The sequence below is a fragment of the Lepidochelys kempii genome, chromosome 10 (genome assembly GCF_965140265.1).
Source record: "Lepidochelys kempii isolate rLepKem1 chromosome 10, rLepKem1.hap2, whole genome shotgun sequence".
Lineage (NCBI taxonomy): Eukaryota > Metazoa > Chordata > Testudines > Cheloniidae > Lepidochelys > Lepidochelys kempii.
The window spans coordinates 63,458,716-63,484,918 of record NC_133265.1 but is presented as its reverse complement, the minus strand read 5'-3'; the positions used below and the strand labels follow the sequence as shown (position 1 = coordinate 63,484,918).

Below are 26,203 nucleotides of genomic sequence, written 5' to 3'. Positions count from 1 at the left end.
TTGAGTCTGCTTCCGTGCAGACATTACCTCTATTCATGTTCATTAGGGACTGTGCTTTTAACAGTTTCCAAGTCTTTTGTTTCAGATTTCCTCATCTGAAGACCCTCTTCCAGCCTGGTTACTGGCCTTGACATCTGTATTGTCCCCTTAACTTGACCACCAGTACTTATCTATGGCCATTGTCTGCGTTTCTGCAGACATGAGATGAACTCCAGAATCTTCACATTCTTTGCAGTCCCATTGGTGGCAGTGGGGCCATAATTTAATCTGCTTTGAACACCATGAGAACTAACTTGAAATTCATCAGTTGTTGAATTCTAATATGAAAGAAGCAAGAGGAAAGTTAACTTGATAAAACAATTTAAATCTGGGCTGTAAAATAAGCTATGTTTATAAAGATACAGCTTCAAAAGATACATGTGTAAATACAGACAAATGATTAGAAAATAATTGATAAGGGCTAGGGCATTGTTAATTTTAAACAAATTGGCTAGATACTGTAGTGGAGTCAATAGCAAACTTTTTTATTTTCAGAAAATGGAACTTGTGGTTAGTTCATGTTTATAAAAGCTATTTAGTTTAAGTGGATGTGAAGAACCGACATTGTGTGACACAGATGCTACGATATGGGTGTTAAGTATAACAGATCATTCAGAGTGACTAGGGCTCACCGGAACACCATAACAGGTAAAAAGCTGGCAGACATAAATATAGTCATTTCCTACCAGAGACAAGCAAGCCATTGTCTGATAACGTTTTCTTGGACAGACCATATGGTATGTGTGTTTTGTACTGTGGAAGATGCAATATATTATACATGATCCCTGAAGTAAACTTTTGTTTGTTGTTTTACACTCTGCTAATAAAGTATACTTATTAGAACCCAGAAAATCCCAAATGTGAGATATTTGGAGTATGTAATCAATAGAAGCTTCACTTTTTAAATAGTAAAAAAAATCTATTCAGTAATAAATAAATCTGAATAAAAAACAATTGTTGGCCTGAGAATCCTTATACATTAAAAAAAATTAAAGGGAGAAATCAATTCAGAATTTAATTCTTGAGGTAATTATTTTGCAGTATTTGTTTTTACTCCATTTTTTTTAATCTAAGGAAATTTACAGCTTTTCAATTAGCTATCCTTTTGTCTGTTTCCCCCCCCCCCCCATAACTAACTTCCTGAAAAGAATGGAGATCAGCTATACTTTTTAGTGTCTGTTTTTGTTTAAAAATCAGCAGCAGTAGAATTATGTAATGAAGGGTACATTTCATGCCTGTCTTTAGGCACTACTTTCATTTCTAAAAAGAACTGTGGGAAGTCCTATCTACAGTGACCACATTGCCATTTTAGAAACAGAGCACAAATATTTGAATATGGTCTTAGAGGGAAATGGTAAACAATTAATGGAAGCTTCTTTTAAAAAAATCATGCAGGAGAAGAATATCATTATTTTCCCTTGAAAACAGAATAGAAAATTCTCCATTTAATAGGATGAACTTTATCCATTTTATATTAGACTTAATTTATACACAGGTATCTGTATTTCACACATACAGTACAAAGCTATATAATTCACAGGTGAGAAGGCACTTCCATTCCTCTTACTGACACATTCTGATAATTCACAGGCATGATATCAGGCACATTCTGCTGATAAGAAGCATTCTGGAGCTAGTCCTGCTGGAGAAGTAAAAGACTGATGTAAAATTAAAGACACATTTTGAATTGAGAGAATGTGGGACGGTCTGTAATTTCATCCTAAGGAGTTTGGTGACCACACAAGAAGAAAAACTCAAGTGGCTGTTTGTAGTTTGACATCACCAAATCCCTTGATAGAATTGCAATTATACAATTCACAATTAGTTGTTTATGATCATGCATAGCCTATAAAGGGGCCATATTAAATTGTTGAATGTAAATCACTTGTCTATTTTGCCAGTTCTACTTATACAATGTAATCTGTTTATAAAACAATGAACATTGGTTATGAAATGATGTAGCAAGGTACAGAATATTATAGTTCAGTATTCTTGCACTTTCTTTTTTTTTACATCTTTAGTATAGAAGATGCAAAATCATTGGCATAATTGCCAGACAGGAAGTGGTGTATGTATGTCCCTGTTTGGAAACTAAAAATATATTACTGTTGCTTGTTACTATAGTTGCAGCGAGAAAGGAATTAAGAGGTTTCTATACTATGTTCAGTTCTAATATTTTATTCAGATGCATGTTTAGGTAGTAAACAGGAAGAAAGCAAGAAAGATGTGGAATACTATTAGTTTAATTTACATTTATCATATAGTGTGACTTCATTGGTTGGGTCTGAGAAAGTACTGTTTTAAAAAGTCTGCAGGACTTGATACTGCTTCCCATTGAAAATTCCCACTGAATTATGTGGTGCAGAATCAGAGCATAATTGAGCCATCCCAGATGATCCCATCCTACTGAGCTGTACTCAATTGTAGGTCTGATGGCTCTGATTTACATCTGGCTTTTTTTGCCCACAACCTACTGGACATTCCTGCAGCTGAGGATTACTGAGGTGTAGGCATACCCCAACCACCTCCCTTTCCTCTTCCATGGTTTCTGCACCACTGTGAAGGGGTTGCATAATAAGTTACTGTGGCTGTACACAACTTTGGCTGAGAGAATATTCAGTGGGCTGGTTGAGCCAGCTGGATCAGCACAAAGCAGCTGTAGTAGGGGTGAGGAGCAAACTGTTACTCCTGGGCGAATTCCGCACCACTGCGCACATGCAGAATTTATGTCCCCCACAGATTTTTGTTTTCCTGCAGAAAAATGAGTTTGATGGGGAAGCAAGGGGAAGCCACAAGAGTGGTCATGCGACCCTCCCCACCAGTATGTTTCAGGTGCCCAGGGCAGCTGGCAGAGAGGTAAATAGCTGTGGGTCAGGGGGTGGGACTGGGGAACTGGCAGGACTGCATAGCATCCAGGGCCATGTCAGACCCACCCCCAGATTTCTCCCCTAGCTGTAGGAAGCTCTGCAAACTTCCTTCCCATGCTTACTGCACCCATCACTTCTCAGCTGCAGGGGGAGGGATCCCTGTACAGGGAGCTGCTCCCCCATCCACCTAACCCCCATGCATCCAGACCCTCTCATGCCCTCCCGCCAAGCATCACTCCCCCTCACACCCAGAATCCCCCATCCCCCCGATGAGCCCCACTCTCCCTGCACCTGGACCACCCCAGTGAGCCACCCGCACCTGGATCCCCACCCTACTGAGCCCCCTACACCCAGACCTGCCTGCCAAGTTCTATTCCTCCATACCCAGACCCCCCCCACTGAGCCCCAACCACCTTCACTTGGACCCCCCTGTGGAGTCCCATTACTGTTGCACCCAGAACCCTCCAACAAGCCCCTGTACATCCATATGCCCCACTGAGCCTCCCGCACCAAGATTGCCCTACATAGAACTCTCTCAACCCACACCTGGATCTCTCCTCCAAATTTGGATCCTGCCTTGCTGAGCCTGCCTGCCCCCACATGCTGCACCTGGCACAGAGAGGAAGGGCCCTGGTGTGTTTCCAGGGCAGGGTGGGGCAGGCCCAGCCCTTGCACTGTGTCAGGGTTGGGTGAAGCCTCACCACCGAGTCCGTGTCCCAGAGGGAACTGCACAGTGATCTCCCACCTCTCTGCAACCAGTGGCCTGTGCTCCGTAATGCCATGCTGGAGCCTCCCCATTTATTTTACAAATAAAATTTTTAGAATTTTAAAATATTGTGTGCAGAATTTTTAATTTTTTGGTTCAGAATTTAACTTTTTGGCGCAGAATGCTCTCAAGAGTAAACTGTGTATGTTAAGCTAATGTACTTTACTAGTGTGAATAGAGGTAGAGATTTAAGTGTGTATTCATGATCATAATGCACTTTGAAAAAAAGTAATAATTCTAAAACTAATTTACTAAAATGTAACCATTGTGGATTAACATTAGATTATATATTTATTTAAAACTATTACAGGCATATGGCTCAGGCTGTGATATTGTTGTTCTGGCAAACGACTTTGAATGTGTGCAGATTATTCCTGGTGCTAAGCATGGAAACATCCAAGTCAGCTGTGTGGAGTGCTCCCAGCAACAAGGCAGGGTAAGGTCTTTAATGAGTCTGAATAAAGTTTTAAAAATGAAATGTATAAACAGACACTGTTTGACATGTTGATGCTGTTGCTGAGATGGTAATTTCATGCTAAGGACCTATTTTTGGATACTTACAACTTTCTAAATAAGTCTTTTTTGGTTAAAAGTAATGATTCTTGTTTTAGCCCAAAGTGTTTTATTTTTGAAAGTTTGATAAAACTGAATTTGGCCCATTTTCAGCTACCTGAATATGTTTCTATTTAAATTTTTTTTTCCACTATTTAAAAGTAGAAAAAGCTCTTCATGTTCAGATAATTTATGCCACTTTTAAAAATTTTCATTTGTATGTGTCTGAATATCAGCAAGGGATGCATCAACAGCTAATTCTGAAAGCCACATGCTTTTCTTTGTAGCAAAAAGGTTCAGACCCCATTTTGTAAGGGGTCTCATAAAATGTGAAGAAGTACAGCAAACTTTTCTGAACACAGTATATTCTGGGATGAAGACCATACTCTCTCATTTGTTTGCAGATGGTTCTTGGATACTTTAGACATCAACTAAAAACTTTATATTTTGCTGCATCAAAATGTGTTTCTTTCAACAGCAAGTTAAATGTTACTTAAAACAGAATTAAATGGATTCTAGTTTTCTGTAGTAGTTTACACTACTTTGTTTTGCAGGGTAACATATAGTATTCCTCTTCTCCTACCTCCCAACACATTATTATTCTGATTATGCCCCTTTTTGGAGTTTGCAGATTTTCTCCATAGAACCAACTTGATGCTGTAAATTGGCATGTCAGTAAATAGTTTTTGTCAAAAGTGGCTGTATTTTTTGGTGCTCAAATCATGAGACCATGTGGCTCAAGGAATTGAAAACTATTAAAAGTAGAATACTGTGTATGCAAGTAATTTTTCCATTACTATTCATTTGCATTGAATACAGTTTCATTTATTTCAGCGTATATAATCACATTCATTTCTCAAACAACACTGAAAAAAAGAACATTTATAAATAATTTCAGTAAATGTGGTTGCAGTGCACCAGATATGTGTATGTCAGCCCAGCTTATGACAGACTTCTGCCAAAAAAGCACATTCTAGTAAAAGTTTAGAAATCTAATACAAGAGATCAGAAGCACTTCTCTTGGAAGTGTGCAGTTAAAATAGCATATGCTTTGAAACATTAAAAGAATCACCATGGCTTAGGTTCCCTTTTAATGGCATAGTTTATAATCAGTTGTACTACATTTAAACTATGTATTATTACTGGCCATGCCTCCTGTAGTGTCTAAAGTGGCTAAAAGAAAAGCCACATTTCTAGTCAAGGAACAATGAAACCATTTACGCCTGTGTTCTGGGAAGTGGTGCAAGTGTGTGTTTTTTTAAAAGTACCTAGAAATGCTTAATATGTGTACTAGCATAGTGAATCCTGATAAATGTGCAGACCCAATGTAATTTCCAACAGAGTTACAACTGAGTATTGACCAAGTTTTATGTGGACACAACTGACCATATTACAAATTTGGTTGTAATATAGACAGACAAGGCCTTAGGCCAGGGGTGGGCAAACTTTTTGGTCCGAGGGCCACATCTGGATATGGAAATTGTATGGTGGGGCATGAATGCTCCCAAAATTGGGGTTGGGGTGCAGGAGGGAGTGAGGGCTCTGGCTGGGGGTGCAGACTCTGAGGTGGGGCCAGAAATGAGGAATTCAGGGTGAGGGAGGGGGCTCCAGGCTGGGGCAGGGGGTTGGTGTGCAGTCAGAGGTGGGGTGTGAGGTGAGGTCTCCAGCTGGAAATGCAGGCTCTGGGGTGGTGCTGGGGATGAGGGATTTGGGGTACAGGAAGGTGCTCCAGGCTGGGACGAGCTGTTCGGAGGGTGATTAGGGCTGGGGCAGGGGGTTGGGGCACGGGGGTGCTGGCTCTGGCTGGGGGTGCGGGCTCTGGGGTGGGGCCAGAAATGAGGAGTTCAGGTTGTGGGAGGGGGCTCCGGGATGGGATATGGGGTTGGGGTGCGATGGGAGAGTTGGGGGCACCAGCTGGGGGTGCTGGCTCTGGGTTGGCGCTGGGGATGAGGTGTTTGTGTGCAGGAGGGTGCTCCGGGGTTGGGATCAAGGCGTTCAGAGGATCAGGCTGGGGCAGGTCGTTGGGGCACAGGAGGGGCTCGGGTGCAGGCTCTGGGCAGTGCTTACCTCAAGCAGTTCCCAGAAGCAGTAGCATGTCCCCCCTCCAGCTCCTACGCAGAGGCGTGGCCAGGCAGCTCTGGGCGCTGCCCTTGGCCTCAGTTCCCAGGCAGTGGGAGCTGCGGGGGCAGCGTGCAGAGCCCCCTGGCTGCCCCTCAATGTAGGAGCCAGAGGAGGGACATGCTCCCAGAAGCAGCAGCTGCGTGGAGCTGCACAGAGCGGCCCCCGACCCTAGTTCCTGACTGGAACACGGGAGCGGGGCAAGCCCCAGACCCTGCTCCCCAGCGGAAGCTCGAGGGCCAGATTAAATTGCCTGGCAAGTCAGATGTGACCTGCAGGCCGTTGCCACCCCTGTCTTAGGCAGTGTTGCAGGACAGTTACTGTTAGGGAGTCCCTGACATTGCAGCTCCACTAGAGCCACAGTACCAAGGGGAAGGAAAGATTAAGAATGTTTTTCTGGTGGCCCTGAAATCCATGTGGATCCTGCAGTATTCTAGGTCCATGGGGTTTGAACTCCTTGCCGCCTCTTCTGTGTGCTTTGAGGCAGTGGTTCTCAACCAGGGGTACCTGTACCTCCTGGGGGTAGACAGATCTTTCAAGGGGTATATTAACTTATCTAGATATTTGCCTGGTTTTACAATAGGCTACATAAAAAGCACTAACAAAGTCAGTACAAACTAAAATTTCATACAGACAGACAATGACTTGTGTATATTGCTCTATGTAGTATACACTGAAATATAAGTACAATATTTATATTCCAATTGATTTATTTTATAGTTGTATGGTAAAAATGAGAAAGTATGCGATTTTTCAGTAATAGTGTGCTGTGACACTTTTGTATTTTTATGTCTGATTTTGTAGTTTAAGTGAGATGAAACTTTGGGGTTTGATAGGAGTTTTTAGGAAAATGGGTTAAAACTTGCAGATTTCTGCGCAGGAGAGACTAGAGTCCTAAATTGGAAGTATTTAAACAACTCCTAATGTATCTTCTTAAGTAAAATTTAGACTTTAAAAAAACAGTCCAGCCATTTTTGAAGTGCAGATAAGCACAATGATCAGACATATTCCCAACCAAAAAGTCTTTTGCAGATGTGGTTCTTCTGTGAAAGAAATAGATTGGAGAAACTAGGGAGTCCTACTTGAAGTATGCTAATAAGTTTCCAATAGTATGTTCAGTATTCTGTTTCCATATACCAGGCTTTTCCTCAAAATTGACTGAACCTAGCAGCAACAGAATAACATTTGCTCCTGTATTCTTGTATTTAATATTTAGTGATAGGAAATGGAACTTGGAATCACACTGAGGACCCAAACATTGATTATTAATTTACTAGTTTTCTGTGAAGTAGAGCAAGAGCAGAAAGAGCAAAGGCAGCAGCTTTCCATTGTGCATTAACAGTAGCTACTCTGAAGTAATAGCAGATTAACAGGAGTTAGCACATGTCCTTTTGTACTCGGGGTCTCTTGTTTACTTTAGATCTTTAACATGGGATTACTCAAAACAAACAAGTTATGTATTTTTCAATGTTTTTTAAAAGCAATCAATTCTACATACAACACCACTAAGTAATGTTTGTATGAATTTTGCTTTCCTTTAGCACCTACGCTTATAAGTTATTGAAAATTCAGTGAGTATCTGAATTCTAGAGAGTTCTATTATACTTTTTTCCTGAGTTTAACATTTTACTCATTCAATCTGTTCCAGATTGCAGCATCATATGGAAATGCTATTTGTATTTTTGAACCTCTTGGTATAAATTCTCACAAAAGAAATTGTGTAAGTATGTATTACATGATTAAACTATGTCTTGTTTTGTTGGAGCAGATAAAAATATGCCTACCACTTGTTAAAGCCCCATTAGAATGGAACAGGGGAGATTAACTGAGGAATGTTAGTTAAAAACACATATAGTTCAGAAAATTGTATAGTGAGAAATCAGAATTAATTTTATTCTAAACAATCTATCTAGCAAATATTCCTTAAAATAAAAAGCTCTCATTTGAAAATAAAGGTTAGAAAATATAATTTTCCTTAGTTTTCACCTATTCTGTAGGAGTATTTTATTTAGTGAAACATGGCTGATTCTTTTGTTTATATTCCTCCTTCCCTAACCAGGGATATGGTATTTAGCGAGTCCATAGTATTTTGAATAATGCTAGTACATATTTGTTTGGAACGTCATACCAAAATGGTGAATGTTCAGTTTTCTGCTGATAAGAATTTTAGTGCTGCATTTATTCATTATAAATCAGTTGAATGCAATTATTAAATACTTCGGCAAAGAGTCCTGTGGCACCTTATAGACTAACAAATGTATTGGAGCAGGAGCTTTCGTGGGTGAATACCCACTTCATCGGATGCAAGTGGGTATTCACCCACGAAAGCTCATGCTCCAATACGTCTGTTAGTCTGGATCTGTAAAAGCGGCAGAGTCCTGTGGCACCTTATACACTAACATGGCTACCCTTCTGAAGTTATTAAATATTTGATTCAGCAATCTAAATTTATTTTCAATTGAATTACTAGGAATCTGAAACTTACATTTGTAACTTCATATAGAAAGTAAAAAATGCTGTTAATTTATTGCTTTGTTGCTGTTAACTAACCCTTTATTCCTAATGTTTTTATACCACAGCAACTGAAGTCTCAGTGGCTTAAATCGGGGCAGTTTTTCCTTAGTTCTATGACTTACAATTTAGCATGGGATCCTCAAGGTAATGTGAAATTGATTAGCGTTTGTTCAAAATTTATAACAGTAGAATGATTCTAGTTTCAAATAATTTTTATTTAAATGAAATTGGAGTGTGAATATATATGTATTAGATAAGCAATTCTCAAACTGTGGTAGGGACACTACATGTGGTACATAGGTTGATATAAACTTGAGTATCACACTAAAAATCCACTGCAGTTACCATTTATGAAGATGCTATGCCAAGTACTTTTGAGTTTTAGATGTAGTATGCTAGGTCTCAGTTTAGGAACTGCACTCTTAGGTAGCTAACTGATATGATTAGCATATATTCTGATAGGAAAACTATGTATGTTATGTTTTAAAATTTCTAACATTATGTCACACTTGGAATTTGACCGGTTATTGAACTGTGTATAGTATTCACTCTTAAACATAGTGCATTACTGTGACCTTCCCCTCTGGTGTTATCTGGACCAGTGATCTGCTAGGTCACTCAAATCCTTGACTCTGGGAGCCAGCCTTACCCTGCTCTGCTGTGAGAAACCCCACTCCTGGGCTGCTCACACACAGCCTCTGGCATGTAAGCTGCTCCTTGGATTGTGCAACCAAATGACACTAGCCAATACCCCTGGTCCCAGACACAACCCTAGGAACCTCCTTCTTGCAGTGTCCAGTTATGCCTGCTGGATGCTGCAAGCTTATGAATTCATCAACTTAACAAAAATTGATATGTACCAGGCTTGTTCTCCCAAGGGGAGTCTCTGATATGCTTCAAACCAAACACAGTGCTTCACGTAGCATAAACAAACAGATTAACAACAAAGATCAATTTTAAGTGATTATAAGTCAAAAAATAACCGGTCAAATGAAATAAAAGCAACACACATTCTAAGCTGATCTTAACGCTTTCAGTGCCCTTACAAAACTTAAATGCTTCTCACCACAGGCCGGGTGGTTGCTCTTCAGCCAGGCTCTTCCCTTTGATCAGTACTTCAGTTGCTTGGTGTAGTGTCCGTAGATGTAGGTGGAAGAGGGAGCATGGCAAATGTGTCTCCCTTTTATCTTGTTCTTTCTTCCCTCTGGGCTTTGCCCCTCCCCCCTTTCAGAGTCTGGTGATTATCTCATTGCAGTTCCAAACTGACCAAAGGAAGGGATGTGACCCCCTCAAGAGTCCAACAGATTCTTTTGTTGCTGCCTAGGCCAGCATCCTTTGTTCCTGTGAGACTGGGTTTGTCCCATACATGCCCTGATGAGGTGTGAACTTCGTCTCAGCTCTTGGAGAGTTTGTGCCTGGGCTTATTTTAAGCCATAAGTCTACATTTTCAGCCTCATAACTACATACATGAAATTATAACCTTACTGTAACAACAGTGCTCAGTGCATCGTGAGCCTTCCGAAGACACCCAACATGACAAACTTTGCATTGGGTACCACACAATCATTTTACAAGGATGAACATGGGGGTGCTGGATGCTCCCTCATACGGAGCGTCACAATTACTTGAGAAAACTATTTTTAAAATGTCCATCTTAACAAAGGGGTACATTTTCCTGTTTTGTCAGTTCCATGTCTCAGAGCAAGACATTACCATTTTCCTCCTGAAGGATGTTGTAAGTGCCACATGTTTTGAGTGGCAAAAAGGAAAAGCTATTGATGGGAAATAGTTAAATAAATGGAAAGTATGACTTCACAAGGTTAAAAATATTTCTACTATGGATCTGTGCTACAGCTGTGAACAGCAGAGGAGAATGTGTACCATCTGATTTTATAGTGATCAAAGAAACTTAAGTTCGTTTGTACAAAGATACAGATTAGTGTGTCAGGGTTGATGAAGTACAAGTTTGCTCTAAAGTGACTAAGAACAGGAGAGTGAGTGGAAAATGGATTAAGGGGTGATCAGCGTGTTCATAATAGAAGAAAGACATGAACAATTTTGAGGGAACTGGCAAAATCAGTTGTGCCCAAGACCAGGCAGTCCTCCTAAACTAAATTTAGGATTGGGTTATGCCTCTAATCCCCTCCGTAGGCTATTAACAAGGAAACCCAAGGTCCTGCCCTGGCACACCACATTGGGGCACTCAAGAACCCACTAGTGTATGGGTTGAGACAGACACCCCTTACAAGCCTATCAGTGTGAAAACAGTCTGTATCTCTTCCTGAGAAAATAAGTCACATTCTAGCCAGACATTTATGAATCCTTGCTGGTTGGCTTGATGATAACTTTGGGGAGGCAGGAATCACCCTTTTTTCTTCCTTTCTCAACTACATCAGCATGAGAAGACATGATCCCCTACCTAATTATGCTTAGATACCCAAGCGTTAAGTATCTTAAAAATACCAATGTTAAACAAAATATTTGAAGTGTATCTAACACTCTTGCAAGGACTCTTTCACCCTATGAAGTGCAGCAAACAATTGAAGCTAAGAATGCGGGTCCAAGAGACCATATCAGTACCTGTGAACTCAAGTCTTTTCTTCAAGCATTGCCTACACAGCTCCACATTTTTCGCTCCACATTTTTCACTCCACATCTTAGCAGGAGCCATCTAGAAAGCTTAGATCTTTGAGGTTGGGCACATACTTCCTTGTGGTACTTGAACATTCAGACCTGAGGGTATATAAGACACAATGACTCTATCCCTCAGTTCCTTCCAGCCACCACAGTGTACCTAGTTAGAAAATAGGCATATAGACACACATAATACAACTACAAATACAACTTATGTCCTTTTCATGGCGAGTGGATCTTGTCAGTTAAGAGGCTTATTTTCTCATTATCTCTACAAATGAAAGTAGCTAATTACCAGGTTCTTGTGGCCAGATATGATTATTTTAAATGGGGCAAATTCCAGTGGCTTCTGTATAGAGAAAAAAAATTGCAAAGTGGTCATCTGGAAGACTAAATAGGAGACAGCAGATGTGAGTACTTCAGCCCTTCCAGCTTTCAACAGACATTTTTCTATGGGCTGTAATTTAGTAATGTAGTAAGTTTTTTAAAAATCAAGAGGTCTAGTTTTCTCCTTCACAATTGGGCTTGTTGGTATGGATGTGTACAACACATTAGAATGGATTGCTGGAAAAGTTTCTTCTTTCCCTGTAAAATGGGTTCTGTGAGAGTACCCCTAGTAATTGATATGCCTGATTGGTTATTGATATTAACTAGTCTGTTAGCATGTTAATTCTTGGACAGTCACTTTCCTGTTGCCTACGTATGCCTATAAGCAATGACTTCTTATACTGGGAGATTTTTTTCCCCCCTGCAGTTCTTTGACTGTCAAATGGACAAATTACCTGTGGAGAAAGGACAACTAACTAATATTTATACTCTAATAGAAACCCATTTTACAGGAAGGCAGAAGTTCCTTTTGAAGTTATAAGTTTTAAAGAGAAGTTTGATCCTCTGACATTCTGGAAAAATTCAAGAACTACCCATATTTGAGACTAAACTTGTCTGTTTAATCTCCCTTTGTTTTCTTCAACTTGCACACTAAAAAATTTAAGAGGGAGATTTGTAAATTTTTGTTTCTAATACAATGGTGATATTTGTGAAATCTGCACATTTTTCATCATCTGGTTGTGGAATTAGAGTTTTTGGCAGAAAAAATTCCCGATAGCCTACAAAATTTTCTAATGGATGGACTGAATAACAAGGCCTTATCACAGACAGTAACAAAACATGTTTTAATTTAAATAGCTCCAAATAGTGTGTTGGCTTACTGATATACAGGGAAATAAATCTGGGCATCGGAAGAACAAATGTTTATCATCTGCCATTACAAATGTTTAAACGTTTGCAAGTTTAAATGTAGTATGACTCAGTAGCTGTGTCTTTTGGAAATATGAAATCAGTATAGTTATAAAATTATTGGTTTATTTTTAATTCAGATGGTTTAATATCCAAAACAATATCAATTATTTTCATATTACTGTATTCATAATAGCAGGAAAAAAGCACTCTTGCTTAAAATAAAATCTAAAAAATTTAATAAAACCAACTGGAGCTGAGTGTGCCATGTCTGAATAATCTACTGTAATCAAAATGGACTTCATAAAGTTGTGTTCCTAGGCTATTTTTAATTACTTGTCAAGATCGGATACGCTACATAATCTTCCAATATAAATGCATCCAGAGTTCCTCATTCTGTTCTACAGCTTCAATTAATATTACTCACTTTTAGGTAACAAGCTCCTGACAGCAACTGACAACTTGCAGTTGTGGGCCCCCCCATGTAGTGACATTCTAGAAGAAGAGGAAGAAGAGGATGATCCTGACAGTCAGATCAAAGATGATAAAGTTCTCCCTGTTCTGAATGACTGGAAATGTGTCTGGCAGTGCAAGTAAGTGAATCTGTAATCTAAGATGTGTTAACTAGATGTAAAAGACTGCATTTTAAATGTGTGCAATTAAAAGCATTTCAATATTTAGAGACCTGCGCAGATACAAAATTTTTATCTGTGGATATAAAGCGGATATCCGTGGTATCGCAGGGCTCTAGCAACAACAAGCGAGACCAGCAGGGCCATAGCCAGCAACTGGGTCAGGAACCGCAGCGGCAAAAGCAGCAGCATGTCGAGTTGCAGGAGCCAGCGCCCAGCCCAGGCAGCTCCTCCAATGTGGCTGAACCGCCCGCAGCCCTGCCCACTGGGGCGAGCACCAGGCTCACTGGCAGCTGTCCCTGGTCATGCTAGTGTGTGCAAGCGGCTTGCATGCCCCCAGACAGGAGACGCAATCACCCTTAGTGATTAATAATGCTAGTTTTGAATATCATGATGGAATAAGTGAGGAGAGCAAAAAAAAACCAAGAATTGAAAGAAGAAAAACAGGAAGGGGAAAAAGAATGGAGTTAAAAGGAAAGGGTGTGTGTGTAGGGCAGGAGAGAGGACAAAAAAAGTAGAGGCACTTAAGCCAAGATATGGTGCAAGGGGACCTAGGTAGGATGCTAATATGGTAATTTAAGGTGAAGGGGACTCTAACCAAAAAAGGGCAGGGAACCACTGAGCAATGGAATTTCTTCCATTTACAGAATTACAAAGGAGTTTCAGATATATATTTCAGAAGGATATACACGTTCAAATACCCAGAAAAAATATTATATATTGACGGACTGAATCATTTAATGCAATCAGAGGGGGAGAACTATCATCAGAATTTTAGTGTGTTAAAAGAAATGCATCATTATAACCTAGTAACTTTTCCTGATTTATAATTTTATAATTATATAAGGTATAATCAAACAAATATTCTTTCTATGTGAGCCCCACCCTATCCAGATGACAATCACCCAATTGAAGAGAGATTTACCTTTAAAGACATTGTTTTTAAAGGTAAACCAGTCGAATTGTTTATTTGAATAATGTTGAGAATTTTTTTTTCCCTTAAAGAATAAGTAGCTCTATGATATTTCCTCTTCAGCTCCCATTCTAGCAGAACTTTGTGTTGCTTTCTATAAAGGAGCTGGACTCACCCCTGCAGCACCTCCTGTTGGTCATTGGGAATTAGCTCTTTTCCAGCCTGGAGCGCTCTTTGCAGACCAGTGACCCACACAGCTCTGGCCCCCCCATGTCCCTCACAGACCCCGGGCCCCTTTCTTTGGGGTTCTGCCCCTGGCAGTACTCCCACACTCTGCCTCTGGGGTTCCCCTTCCCGGGGTACCCCAACCCACTATCCCCACCTTGCCTCAGTCTGGGCTACTGCTAGTCATCACCAAGCCCCTGCTCCCTGGAGCAGACTGCTGTGTAAAGGCCACTCATCATAGGCAAGGGGGTTTGGACCTGTTGCCTTCCTCTACCTCCCAGTACCTCTATGGGCCTCGGACCAGGCCCTACAGCCTGGAGAGTTGCCAGCTTCAAGCGCCCCTGCTCCGCCTGCTCCTTCCACAGCACAGCACCCCCCTCAGTACCCTGGCAAGCAAGCCCTGCTCTCTCCCAGCTTGGAGAGAGACTCCTTGGGCCTCTGTCACAGCCTTTTATACAGGCCAGCTGAGGCCTGATTGGGGTGTGGCCCAACTGCAGCTGCTTCCCCAATCAGCCATCCCCAGCCACAGCCCTCTCCAGGGCTGCTTTTAACCCCTTCTATTTTAGGAGTGGGGTAGCCACCCTGCTACACTTTCCCATAAGCATTCCAAAGTCTGTTAGGAAGGATGTGCATGTCAGCCTGCAGGTCTAATATTCCAACTGCATTTAACAAGGTTTCCTCCATACCCTCAGTTCCTGTTATTCTACTTTTGCCTTTGCTCTCATCTTGACTGTTCATTTAGTGTAATTTACATTTCTGTTTTAATTATTATTGTATTTGTTACATAGATTTTTAAGACCAGAAGGAACTATAATTATCATGTAGTCTGACCTGTTGTATAACAAAGGCCATAGACTTTCACTCAGTAATTACTGCATCCTGTCCATATCTTATGGTTGAGCTAGAGTGTTTTTAGAAAGACATCCAATCTTACTTTATAGACTTCAAGTGATGGAGAATTCACCATGTTCTTTGGTAAATTACAACAGTTAATTACCTCACTGTGAAAAATTTGCACCTTATTTCCAGTTTGAATTTATCTAACTTCTACTTCCAGCCATTGGGTCTTGTTAAGCCTTTCTCCTAGATTAGAGTTAAATTGCAATCAAGTCAACTATTAACCTTTTCTTGGGTAAACTAAATAGACTGACCTTATTAAATCATTGTAAAACAGGTTTTCCAGACCTCAAATCATTCTTGTGGCACTTTTCTGACCTCCTCCGCGCCCCCCCCCCCAGTTTCTCAACATCCTTTTTTAAAGTGTGGACACCAGAGCTTGTCTGCTGTATTCCAGTAATGGATCGATGCCATATATATAGACGTATCCCCTCTGTATGCTTAATTAATATTATACATCCAAAGGTTGCATTTAGTCTTCTTAATCACAGTATCCACTGGGAACACATGTTAAGATGGTTATCCACTATGACCTGTAAGTCCTTTTCAGAGTCTCTATCTGCTGGGATACAGCCCACCATTCTGAAAATGTGACTGACATTCTTTGTTCTTATGTGTGACCGTGCATTCTTGTGTTGTTTGAATGAGCTCAACTCATTCAATTTAGTTGGGGATTGGTCCTGCTTTGAGTAGGGGGTTGGACTAGATGACCTCATGAGGTCCCTTCTAACCCTGATATTCTATGATGCTGTGAACTCAACCAAGCTGTGGATAGAAGCCCCTTCCGTCCTGGCTGAGCATTTTATATCACTCAGGCTTGAATATTCTCAGCTTACTGTTATGGGTCTCTGGCATTGTCAGAAAAATAAGTGATTTGGTAGTTACTACCCCAGAAAGTTTTCAGAGGGTCACCATTCACACAGAGGTCTCTAACTTGTGTGATAACAGATAAATGCTGTTCTAGATAGGAGTGTTCATTTATGCACCTCAGTGTGTCTTGGCTCTGAAAGCGAAAAAAAGCCAGCCTAAGCATCAGTAACTTGGAATTTTGGGCCATAAAATTGCCATCTGAACTTTCCTGCCATGAGAGGTCATTCAAACTATCATGGACTGAGTGGCTGCCATGTTCTAGATGAAACGAGAACTGACCTGTTCTTCAGTCCCAAGTTATAAGGTACTCTGAGGGACTAATACAACCAGAACAATATATGCTTCTGTTCTCCACTTGGCAGACAAGGAAATTTTCCAGGTGGGTGACTTATTCTACCAGTTTTGGGACCAACACAGTTGATTCTTGAAAAATGCTGTGCTAAGCCTTCTCCTTTCCAGATGGGGGTTCCTTGAAATTAGATGTCTTTACTTCTTCAGGCAATGCCAAGTGCCTTACATTTTGTTGAGAAAGAGTCCCAGACTGACTAGGAGATGTTTTTCTTTTGCACTTGGATCAAGAGCTTATGTGCTTTTGCTCTGCAAAAAAAAGTTATTTTCTGCCCATTCTCTTTTCTCAATGTGTCAGATATTTTTGTGCGAAAATAATCCTAAACTGCTACCTCTGTTTTTAGCTGGATGCAGCACATAATAGCTGAGACACATTGGAATGACTATAAATTATCAAAATGCTTCACTTAAATATTACATAATGTTACTTCATTAATTGTATATTTGGAGCAATAATATTATAAAAATACATACACAGTAGTCAGTCAAGGTTTAAAGCTGAACTGTCTTTCTTCCCTAGGACTGCAGTATCTGTACATCTGATGGAGTGGTCTCCCGATGGTGAATACTTTGCAACAGCTGGAAAGGTAAGGACAAATAATAGCTAGCTAAGTCTTCGGATGTGGATTCATCACAAGCTTTTGATAATTAATATGCAAAAATTATGGACTGCGTGCAATTACATAGCCATAGTTAAGCAAAACTAATCCCAATATCTAAATAATTACCAAACAGTTTCAAATGTATACTGAAGACTGAGTTTCAACTTCCATTCTTACCTCCATTTCAGTTTCTCTTATCTTTCTCAAACTGCTTTTGGGATTAAATTTTCATGTAACAATACGTTTTTATTTCATCTAAAGTCCTGTCACTTGAGTGATCTTGAGTTTACATTCTGATAGTTCAGCTTTTGTTAGTCATACCGCTAATTCCACTAAGGGAAAAGATGAGTTTGAGGAACTAATTTTTTTATTTACCGCAACTCTTCTCCTTAATGGTTACCTTGAGTCACCGGCATGGTGCTTATATTGCTGTTACAGACGTGTGTGTGTGTGTGTGTGTGTGTTAGATTCACTAGGAATGTGCCCACTGTAGTATTGTGGCTGGGTACTACATCTTAAGATCCTTGAGGTTAGAAAGTGACCAAAAGCTAGGCTTTGAAAGTCTTATACTTTGCATATCTCCATCTGCTGTGCGTATACATTTGTACAGATAAGATTCCCTGACTAGATAATTGTAGCAGATGGTACCAGAAGCCCATTCTCTGTCTCTGCATCAGAAGAGGCTTCCATTTAGGTTGCAACATATAGCTCTATCAGATGTATAGCTGTAATCATAACTCTTAACATTGCTGCCTGCTGAGCATTTTTGTTAGTCCTGCTTGTAGGATCTGTGGTCAAGCAAATCTTGTGATCTCTTTGTGGGAATTTTATCTTTTAGCTGGGCTGTGAGAGGTCTGTAATAGATTTTTTTTTTTAAACTTGATTTCCTTCCATTTTCTACTCCCTATCTCAGTCAGTCCTGCAACTCAGAGAGCTATTTTCCTACCATTGTGTAATTGTATTTACACTGATAATTATTGGGCACGTAGACATCTCTTAGTGCACACAAATGCAGGTGTATGTCAGTCTAACCTACTGAAAATCTGGTGAAAAGAACCTGAAAAGGGTCAAAAGGGGGGCAAAGGAAGAAATTGGCTTGTAGTTTTATTTCTGGTACTATCTGCTTCAGTCATGAAGCCAGAGATTCTAAACAGCGGCGAGGACAGATTAATGAGGAGAATGATAGAATTCCTAGGAGAATTTAAGATTTGAACAAAGAGTAAGGTAGCATGGAAGAATAATGTTCTTCCATCTATTCAAAAGGCCAAAAAGACTACTGCTAAAATTCTCTCTCATGCTACTCTTAACACATTTCCATGCCTGCCTCTTCACTGGCTTCCAGTTTCTTATCCCTTCCAATTCATCCACCATGTCCTTACCTTAAAGACACTATGCAAGCTTATCTGTGTTTTCCCAGACCATGCATAAGTAGTTTTTCTTCTGGCTTCCACACTTTTTCCTTCATTCTCTGTAATCATCTCTTTACTGCTCTCTTCATGTTTCTTCCATTGTCATTTTCAGGCCTTCATTCATACTATTCCTATATGTGGCGGTGGTGTTCTGTTTGTGCTACAACTGCTTTCACTGTCCTCCAAATCCGTTTATAAAATTAACATCTAATAGAAATTTTTTCCTTTGTTCTCTCTCCCTCTTACCTTAATTGTGTGCCACATCTTATTTTGTCTGACTTACGGAGTATTTCTTACTAGGAAATGAGCTCTAAATGTATGGTGCTATGTAGGTGGGGCCAGATTCATAGTTGGTGTAAATTGGTGACTTACACCAGCTAGATCTTTCTTTCTGCCAGACATTACATCAGTTTCCTGCACTCACACAAATGCTTGATCACAAATAAAAGCTGTCAGTCATTTTTTTGCTCATGCAGTTTTGATATTTGCTGTCCACCATATAGTTGTACTGTTATATAACTTTTGGCAATTTTAAAACATGAACTTTAATCTGCTACTGTAAATTAATTCTCCACACACATTAAAAATATACATTTTTAATAAGTTACTTCTTGGTATTGGTGGTGATGCTATATCAACATTTCAACTTGATTTTAATTAACTACGTCACTAGATGTATACCACCAAGCTAACTTCATCCATACTTTTGGGTTTCCTTTTTGTGACATTTGTATATATGTTTTTCTTTGCCCAGGATGATTGTCTCTTAAAGGTATGGTATCCAATGACTGGGTGGAAGTCATCTCTTCTACCTCGAGAGAGTGAAGAAAAGAAAAAAAGCTCAGCACTTGTTCACTTTTCCTTTGTTTATTTGGCACATCCTCGAGCGGTGACAGGATTTTCATGGCGTAAAACTAGCAAGTACATGCCCAGGTTAGAAAGTTCCTGTAAGAAATTTTGATCAAAATTTTCAAGTGTGGGTGCTTAAAGTTAGGCTTTTAAATAGGTACATGAATAAAAAACTTCATTTTCAGCAGTTTCTCATTCACTTTTTGGGCCATTTCTAAATTAGACCACGTCCATTATCATACCTACATCTAAATTTAGGCACCTTAATTTTAGACATCCAAATTTAATAATTTTGGCCCTTGTCTTCATAATAGTTTAAATACACTTACGTATTATACTGAAGATGTAGTGCTTAAGGATGTGCACATATAATTTCAGCTTCTGTTTGTTATGATGGTTATTTAATCCAATAATCTAGTATTTTCCCTACCTCTTTTGGAACTAACACGCATTTTCATTGAATTGTAGGGCCCCAGTTCTGCAAATACTTATATACATATACATCTGTAATTTATTAAAAGGTGACAAGTCCTGAGTTCAAGATACTGTGCTCTCTCTGCACTTTAAACATGTGCCTAGTCCCATTGACTTCATTGGGACTACTTGTATGCTTCAAGATAAGCATGCGTATAAGTAATGGCAGGACTGGAGCATAGGTCACTCTTTAGTAATCCTTTACTACTATTTGAAAAGTATCAACTTTTCTATACATTTCAAATAGTAGCAAACCATGATTGTAGGTTTCCGAATGTTTAGGCAACCACTGTCCGTCACAGAATTGCATACAAATATAAGAAGATCTAATAAAGGGAGCTGAAAAGCTGTCAGGCCAGCTTCTTAGCTGCACCTAATGTTTGTGTGGGGAAAGGAGGGTGTTGCAAAGACGTTCAAGCCACCTTTTGCTCCACCAGTCCTGGGCCACCTGGGGACCAAAAGGGCACGAAGTAGCCAGAGCTTTTTTTTTTTTTTTTTTTTTTTGGGAACCCTTATAAAATTATAAGAAACTATATATAGACTTTAAATGTAGATCTTAAATTACATTTCAAAATATTTTAGAATGATCTTTTTCACTTACTCTCTAGGACCTGAATTCAGGGCCCTAAATATTAAGTTGACATTGCACCCAAGAGGGATGGAGAATATAGCTCCTTGGCTTGTTTTAGAGTGGTCACCATTAAAAAGGTTGCTTTTTTTTTTTTATGGTAACTACTGTATGTGTTAGTAATGTCATCAGCTATTACAGAGGGAGCACGGTATTTTGAAGGGTGAAGTTATGCAACGCTTATTACATTGGTGAACATTTACTCAATTTACCTATTGACATCAGTAGTGCTATAAAATCTGATCTAAACTTTAGTACATTAAGTGTAGGAAGCACAAGTATAAATCTTTTCTTCAGGAAATGGAAGGAATTCTTCAGGCATTAGAAGGAAAATCCGTGTAAATTGTTAATTATTAACAAACTCCTTTCTAAAACAGACATGATAGATGTAGTAGCTTACAATTTCATTTTCACTCCTGGAGTGATACAGTATACATGCTCAGACTTTACACAACCCAGCAAACCAGATAATTATAACTGTAACTATAAACTTGCTTATAGTAGTGTTCAGTTAATTCATCTGAGTTGATGTTACTATCAGATGCACTTTTGTTGGTAATCTACAATTTGCCATTAGCTAGCATATTTAAATTGTTACGACTATTATAAACATGTTTCAGTTCCAAAAACCTTCCAAGAAGCAGATCATAACTGCTTAACACTTGTATGTTTTTGTATTTTCAGTTGTGTAACTGTACTTCATTTAGTTACCTGAGGTAATCCTGAAATGTTTATTTTCAGGGGGTCTGTCTGTAACGTGTTACTTACTTCATGCCATGATGGTATCTGTCGGCTGTGGGCAGAGACTTTATTACCAGAAGATAGTCTTCTGGGTGAGCAGATCAGTGAGACTAGCACTTCCAGCAGTAGCAGCAGCCTGTTGCATTCTGGAAGGCAAAAAGACAGAATACAGCATGCTCTAGAGGTACTCTTAAATATTTATGTTGCTAATTATTTTTTATTTCAGTAGTTAAAATTTTGGGTAGGTAAAATTTAAGGGATTTGGAAAACTGAAACCACGTGCTGTCTAGCCTCTAGTATATAGTAGATCAGAGTGTAGCAGTCTGATCAGAGTGTAGCAGTCTGAGTTCTTTCACATACTCAGTTTACAACAAATCATTCAAGAAGAAAAAGAAAATTTATTTTTGCAGACTTGAGAATAAAACCCTTAAGACTCAGATGAAAAATGGAATGAATCTGCTTCCTCCTCAGCTGAGTGTAGAGTTGTTAGGAGCACATGATGTTAAATACTGCACAGTAAGTGGTAATTTCATTCTGGTTGGAGAATGAGATTCCATACTTGTGACAACATCCATGGAAACCAAGAATTGAAACATTCTCTTGGACGTATGTAAGGAAAATATTCTTACCCCTTAAGAAGATTAGATATTAGCATATAATTGACTTATTCTTAAAAAAATATCAAATTTCCTGTTCATTTGGTTTTCATTGCATTGTTTACTAAGAAGACAGTTTCAGTACAGGGGAGGTTTTTCAGCTCCCTCCAGGTAAAATGTATGCTATCAATACAAACCTTTTCTTTCCATCTCTAAGTGATTTGGTCTGGTTAATGTCTTTAAAGGGCTGTTCTGCTTTGAAAAATGTCTTTGCAAAGATGGCATTGTGGTGTTTCATGTTTGAGTCTCGGTGGTATCTGTATCAAATTTTTAGTTTGGAGGGAAGAAACTACCAGTTTTGAAAACTCATCCTGGTGTACGAAAATCATACTGGGCTCTTCCCTTCTGGCATATCACCAGTAACAAATATGTAGCAGGACAAATTATGCCGATAATGATGATGATAATAATAATAATAATGCCTCAATTGAGCTTTTAGAAGCCATTGTTTTTAAATTATGGCCTCAGTTATATTTGTGCCACTCCTGAAAACTGAAGACTTTTATGAATTAATCAAGACAAGTGTGAAGATTATATACAGTAATATAAAAATAATACAAATCCAAAGTGTGTTACAAAGTATGATACCCCTGGAAGGTCATTGGCTCAAGGTTCCTTTATCACAGTGGTTCTCAACCAGGGGTACTCGTACCCATAGGTCTTCCAAGGGGTACATCAACTCATCCAGAAATTTGACTAGTTTTACAATAGGCTGCATATAAAGCACTAGCAAAGTAAGTACAAACTAAAATTTCATTCAGCCAGTGACTTGTTTACTATTCTACATTTTCAGCGGTTCTCAAACAGTGGGTTGCGACCCCAAAGAGGGTTGAGAATTCGTTTTAATGGGTTGCCAGGCCGTGTGGGGCTGAAGCCAAAACATGAGTTTAAGTGGGGTGAAACTTGGGGTACATAAGACAAATCAGACTCCCGAAAGGGGTACAGTAATCTGGAAAGGCTGAGATCCATTGCTTTATCAGACTAATAGATGTGACAACTTTTGGAATGTCAGCTTTCATACTAAGACATACTTACCCTGCTGGTAGACAAAAGTTGTGACTGCTCTGTCACTGTACAAATGCTATCACAAAATTAATATTTTTTTGATTAGAGCAGAGACTTAAAGGCTTTGAAATGTGACTTTGATCAGAAAAAATGTGCACAGTTTAACAACCTCAACCAATCTGCATGCAGGGTCTTCACATCTTAGGTATTAGGATTTGCATAGATATTCTCATGATCAACTTCACAATGCGTTGTTTTCTTTTAGATTTAAATATGATTTTTCTTTTTACTTCAGACACTTCATCACTTGAAAAATATGAGAAAAGGACAAAGAAGATCTTCAGTTCTTATTACTCACACAGAATTATTGCCTGATCAACAAGGCTCGCATGAAGTTCAGCGTCATATTTCACATCATGCTAATGCACTCTGTCACTTTCATATAGCAGCAAGCATCAACCCTACCACAGGTGAAAATACTCTTTTTTTTTTTTTTTCCCCTTTAAATGCCCAATAATAATTTATCCAAAATGGAAATGTTACGGAGATGGTATTGGCGTAGTGCTCATGGTTTGATCTGCTTTCTTGAGTATTGTCCATAGCAAAGATGTCATTTCAGTAGTCTCTAACTATCATAGAGACTTGCAGGACAGACAGCACCTGAATTTCTAATGTAAAAACTAAAACTCTCGCCCCCTCTTTTTTTTTTTTTTGGATGAAAAACAAAACGTTTGGGTCATCTTTGTACATAATAAAGAAGCAAAAAAGGCACAAACTCAAGTTTGGTTTGTTCTTGGGTTTGACGGGGAAGGTCCTTTGCAGATCTCTTAATGTTCTGGGGGCAATAAGTGGCACTTAGAGTATGTCCACACTGACACTGGAGTATAATTTCCAGCTCAGGTAGATGTATGTTTGCTAGCTGTGATCGAGCTAGCGTGCTAAAAATAGCAGTGTAGATACAGCCATATGGGCAGCAGGACAGACTAGCCGCCCTGTGCACAATCCTGTCTGCAACCCTAGGTACATACTTGGGGGTGGCAAACCTGTCCTGCTGCCTGTGCACCCACGGCTACACTGCGATGTTTAGCACCCTTGTTCAATCAGAGCTAGTGCAGGTATGCCTACCCAAGCTGGGAATTTCACCTCCAGCTCCAGTGTAGACATACCTTTAGGTACGATAATGATCGGTGCTTTGGGAGAAATATGCACAAAGGTTCAGGGACATGCCTGGGAGGCACTGTGGCCTGTCGGGTTTGTCTTTAGCAGTGGAATCAAGTTACATTGGTTCTAGTCTTTAGTTTTACTTCAATTTACTATAGTTTTTGAGCACTTCTGAAGATAGTCATGTCCACTTACAAACACAGCCTAATATAGGTACCCATGGAACATATGCATCCTCCGTGGTGTACGTTGAATGAGAGAGTTCTGTACAAGTCTTTAGTCAGCCACCACTCCCTCCTTCCATCTGGTGATATGTCTTATCCTATTTGTTAAATAGGAGTCTCTTTAACTACACTAATTTTAAAAATAAAGCATTAACAAAACCTTGTGAAATTCCCAAAACAAGCTTCTTTTTTTTAAATTAAAAAAACCCTTCTTTTAATTAAAGAGGTTGTTAACCAATAGCAATGTAGTCACTTATCATATTTACAGAACCCTGGCACTTAAAGGATATAAATAGTTAAGGACATAAATTATACCCTGTTCACATAACAAATAGGTTGTTCTTGTCAAGTATAAAGAAATGCATATTTGATCGCAACACAACAATCTTAACTCTGACCCAAAAAACATTATATTCTTACACCCATAATCTCAAACTATAAATACAAAACAAAATACTGTTGAAAAAGAAATTATAAAAGTTTATATTTATACATTAATGTAGCACATTGAGTCTCAAGTGCAAGTCAGCAATATGTGTATAATTTTACCAATTAATCTACACTTTTTTATTAAACTACATGTACGGCTGTATTAATTTGAAAGTGCACATAAGTATTATACTGAAAAATTGTCAGTTGATAAATATATTAACTGAATATTTTCCATTTGACACTGTCCCTAAAAGAAACATATAGATATGAAAACAGAGAATAAGTTTTAAGAATAACTTATTATCAGAGTTAGGGCTATGTTATGATTAATATTTGGTAAGAATGTTTGTGGGCAGCATAAGATTTTACACTTGTCTTTAAATGGTTTGGTTTTATGAATACTTTTATACATAACTACAATGTTTTTCATGTAGAGAACCATAACTTTTGTTATTGTAACTGGTTTTTGTTTATGGAACAAAGCTAATTTTCTTTCTTCACCTTATAACAACCCATTTCCATTAGTATCTGTAAATTATCCACTGTCTCGTGTGTGTATAACTTGTTTTAGCTTACAGGTATAAATTTACGAAGTTCTGTGTTTTAGGTAGCTAATTTGCATATATTTATGTTGTGGTTTTGGTGGCGATTTTTTAAATTAAATTTTATTTCCACAGATATTCCATCAGTGTTAGCTGGGACAGCTTTTAATGTAGATGAAGGAAATGGAGGCTTTGTGGTTCATTGGCTGAATAATAAAGAATTTAATTTTACATCCTCAATTGAAGTATTTATGAGGCATCTAAGAAAACTTGCTGAACAACAACCAGAACAAGATGCTGATGATGCTGATGGTGAAGAGGAGGAGGAAATGGAGGAGAAAGAGAGAGGCTTACATATGAAACTAGATCATGGTTGGTAATCCAGGTTATTATTTTATAATGTCTATATTAAAATTACTCTGGCGAACATAGTACATATGATGTCACACATCACAAATATAGGCATTTATAGTTTAGGTTTCATGTGCTGTAGGCTGCAACCGCTAGTGGGCACGGTAATCTCCTGCATGAAACAGGTTTAACAGTCTTTCTTTTGGAAGGTTTAGAAGACTCTCTCTCCATTTTTTATAGATTATAGTGAAAACCTAGGTTTTATATTAAGGGGTTTATACTGAATATTGTTGTATGTCTGTTTGCATATCGGTGGTTGATTATTCTCTTACATTCATTTAGATTCTCATTGAGGAAATTATGTGTTTAACTTCAAGTATGCTTTTCTGTTAAAATGTCTACTGGATATTAATGTATAATTATCTCTTTCCTTAGCCTAGAGAAAGTGGCATTTGCACACAATAATAAAAGGTTGCTAATTTTGGGTCGTTCCCTTTACTATATGCAAAGGAGAAGAT

The 26,203-nt window shown here is 39.0% G+C and overlaps 1 protein-coding gene across 10 annotated transcripts in view; it reads left to right on the top strand.

Annotated features, from left to right (window-relative positions):
* DMXL2 (Dmx like 2) overlaps positions 1-26,203 on the top strand; it is a 105,304-nt gene that overhangs the window by 9,193 nt on the left and 69,908 nt on the right. For 9 of the 10 annotated variants that reach the window (XR_012154000.1, XM_073303878.1, XM_073303879.1 and 6 more), the window contains exons 2-10: positions 3,983-4,108; positions 7,991-8,062; positions 8,922-9,000; positions 13,160-13,319; positions 17,132-17,198; positions 19,377-19,555; positions 21,315-21,498; positions 23,271-23,445; positions 25,470-25,706. Coding sequence is in view for 9 of the 10 variants with exons in the window: in XM_073303878.1 (XP_073159979.1) it covers positions 3,983-4,108; positions 7,991-8,062; positions 8,922-9,000; positions 13,160-13,319; positions 17,132-17,198; positions 19,377-19,555; positions 21,315-21,498; positions 23,271-23,445; positions 25,470-25,706 (1,279 nt within the window). In the remaining variant the exon portion in view is untranslated. Of the gene's footprint in view, positions 1-3,982; positions 4,109-7,990; positions 8,063-8,921; positions 9,001-13,159; positions 13,320-17,131; positions 17,199-19,376; positions 19,556-21,314; positions 21,499-23,270; positions 23,446-25,469; positions 25,707-26,203 lie in introns of those variants that run through there. The other variant, XM_073303881.1, reaches the window with a different exon arrangement.